This window comes from Cynoglossus semilaevis, chromosome 11 (assembly GCF_000523025.1).
Source record: "Cynoglossus semilaevis isolate Cse_v1.0 chromosome 11, Cse_v1.0, whole genome shotgun sequence".
Taxonomy (NCBI): domain Eukaryota; kingdom Metazoa; phylum Chordata; class Actinopteri; order Pleuronectiformes; family Cynoglossidae; genus Cynoglossus; species Cynoglossus semilaevis.
Genome location: NC_024317.1, coordinates 20,422,976 through 20,425,710, shown reverse-complemented (window position 1 = coordinate 20,425,710; position 2,735 = coordinate 20,422,976). Strand labels below are relative to the sequence as shown.

General features: G+C 39.1%; 1 protein-coding gene across 1 annotated transcript in view; it reads right to left on the bottom strand.

Moving 5' to 3' along the window:
• The window catches only part of flnba (filamin B a), a 62,350-nt gene that overhangs the window by 25,308 nt on the left and 34,307 nt on the right, over positions 1-2,735 (bottom strand). The window contains exons 20-22 of the mRNA XM_025060082.1: positions 2,011-2,090; positions 1,746-1,934; positions 1,326-1,640 (exon numbers count right to left, since the gene is read on the bottom strand). Of these exons, the coding sequence (XP_024915850.1) occupies positions 1,326-1,640; positions 1,746-1,934; positions 2,011-2,090 (584 nt within the window). The remainder of the gene's footprint in view (positions 1-1,325; positions 1,641-1,745; positions 1,935-2,010; positions 2,091-2,735) is intronic.

Below are 2,735 nucleotides of genomic sequence, written 5' to 3'. Positions count from 1 at the left end.
GGACCGACATCATATTGAACTCTGGGTTAGGAATGGGATGGCACTTCAGTTCATAGTAGGAGTCAAGGCAGGTGAGCCAATACTTTTGGTAATATAGTGTATAATACAGGGGTCGGGAACCTATGGCTCACGAGCCAGATGTGGCTCTTTTGAGATCTCAGATAGCTGATACTTCTTAACACAATAAGTAATAAATAATATTACTTATTGTGTTAAGAAGAAATAATAAGATCATGTTTTGCTGATATCCAAGTAGAGTAAAAAAAACTTGTGTATTTGCGGTGTACTCTCTTTACGTTGTGTTAAATAAATGCGGTAAAATCATCAGCTCGGTACGTTCATATCTGGCATAAAAAGTGAAAACAAAGTCAGTCCATTTTGGAGCAACACACACACAGTTCTGACGCTGAAAATATAAAGTAAATAACAGTACAGTTAATGATAAAATTAATATAACAAATTAATTAATGACGGACCTCCTAACGTGCACCTACCATAGGGACAGCAGAGCCCGACTGTTGCTCCCCGGGGTTTCACGACTCTAATCAGCACGGGTGTTGCATTCAATGACCGTATGATAAATTAAGGTTTTTCTTCCGTGATGTGTATTAAACTCTTTTGTATGGCAAGTGGAACCATATATTTATAACTCTGTTACAAAATTTAATCCATACATTTATTTTTTTTTTGCCCGGGAGCCAATCGCATCAAAACCGACTAATGGTGCTGCCATTAATATTTATAACAACATTAATATTTAATACATTTTTTAATACTTCAGAAACTTAGTATACTCTAAAACTATTAGTCTGGTTTAAAAATTCATACATTCAGTTGTATTAAGAATAAAAAATAAATTCTGGTTTAAAAATTCATACATTCAGTTAGAATAAATTCAGAATAAAAAAAAATTGTATGGCTCTCCCAGAAATACATTTTAAAATATGTGACTTTTTTGGCTCTCTCTGGTGAAAAGGTTCTCGACCCCTGATATAATAAAATAAATAAATAATGGATGCCGTTTTTTTTAAATAGCACTATCAGTTTAAGCCTATTTGTTTCTTTGATATCTGGTCTGAAAAGTGAGTGTCCCCCCAAAAGGTTAACGACTTGAGGACGCAGGCTCGATCAGGTTGGATCCTAACTTTTCAGGTTAATCGTTTTAACAGATTCAAGGCGACACAGACAAAAATAAAAAAAACTGATTTTTTTTTTTCATCATTGTCTCATCCTAGTCAAAGAAATGGTCGTTGACAAATATATCTCATCTCATCTTTGTCCTGACAAAATGAACACTGGTCAGAAACACTGGTATCTGGACCTACCTTGGCCCTTATCAGTCCTGCTCCTGAAGCCAGAACTTTCGAAGGGTCTAGGGGTCTCTGGATGTGCGCTCTGAAGGGGGACCCAGGGACATGGACCTCCTGAAACAGGACATTGACCAGGTACTCTCCAGGTTCTGTTGGCATGTAGGACACAGAGCAGGTTCCATCTCCATTGTCTGAACACTCGATCTTGGCTTCAGTTGGACCTTCCACCGTCAGGCCCAGACTACCCGTACCGGCACCTGTCGTGTCAATGGAGAACTCAGCTGGGTTCCCCACCAGTCCTCCACTAAGACCTTGGCCAGCCACCTTCACCTGTGGAACCAAGAAAACAGACAGATGCAGCTGCCAATCACTGGACCAGAAGATTTTCGCACCATATAGAACAAGGGAAGCATGCCAGGGTTCTGTTATCTGTACCTTGCTAGGGTCTGGTGGCAGCTGAGCTTCAAACTGAAATGGACTCCCAGGAACGGGATGTCCGTCATATGACACATTGACAAAATGGATGCCCTCTTCTGTAGGCCGGAAACCAAACGTAGACCCATTCCCAGTTTTCCTGGGAAGAGGATTTGCTTCACATTCTAGAAGCCTCTCACTGGGACTAAGCTACAACAAAAGAAGATTCGAAGATCAGGAGAAAAACCAGTAGCAGAACCAAGACCTGAAAAAGTATGACACTCACCACCATCACCTGCAGGTGACCTTGACCTCCTGCATCCTGTGTGTATACCTCAAATGTCTGCTCCTGATCCACTTCCACTCCTGGAAAACAAAGACACTTTATCAGACCTGGTTCTAAGACAAGGTTTAGGTCCTTACGTTATGTGTGCAACTTTTGCTAAGAACTGGTGTCACCAAAAAAAAACAACAAAAAAACAAGTTTTGACCTGTAACTATTAAACAAAGGTATTTAAGTGTCAACACATTAGTTCAACTATTATTTCACGGGAAAATGTTAAAATAAAATAAAATAAATAAAAAGCTAAAATAACCAAAAAGAGATCAAGGACAATTTTATGTTACAAAACAAATCAAAAGGTTAGTCTTTAAAATTAGCTCACAGTTAGCTAAGTTGTAGCTTAATGGCAAATGGAGTTAAGCTAAAGGTTACTGTAAGTACATATAATGTTTAATATCAGCTTTAAACAAAGGTTAGCTGAAAGTCTTGAAAAGAAGTCCAGTAAGGCGCCTATGAATGTCAGATATCCAAATTTTTATTTTTTGACTAGGCAAAACTGCGTTAGTTAGTACACTATATGACCAAAAGTATTGGCTCACCTGCCTTGACTCCTACTATGAACTGAAGTGCCATCCCATTCCTAACCCAGAGTTCAATATGATGTCGGTCCACCTTTTGCAGCTATTACAGCTTCAACTCTTCTGGGAAGACTGTCCACAAGGTTGAGG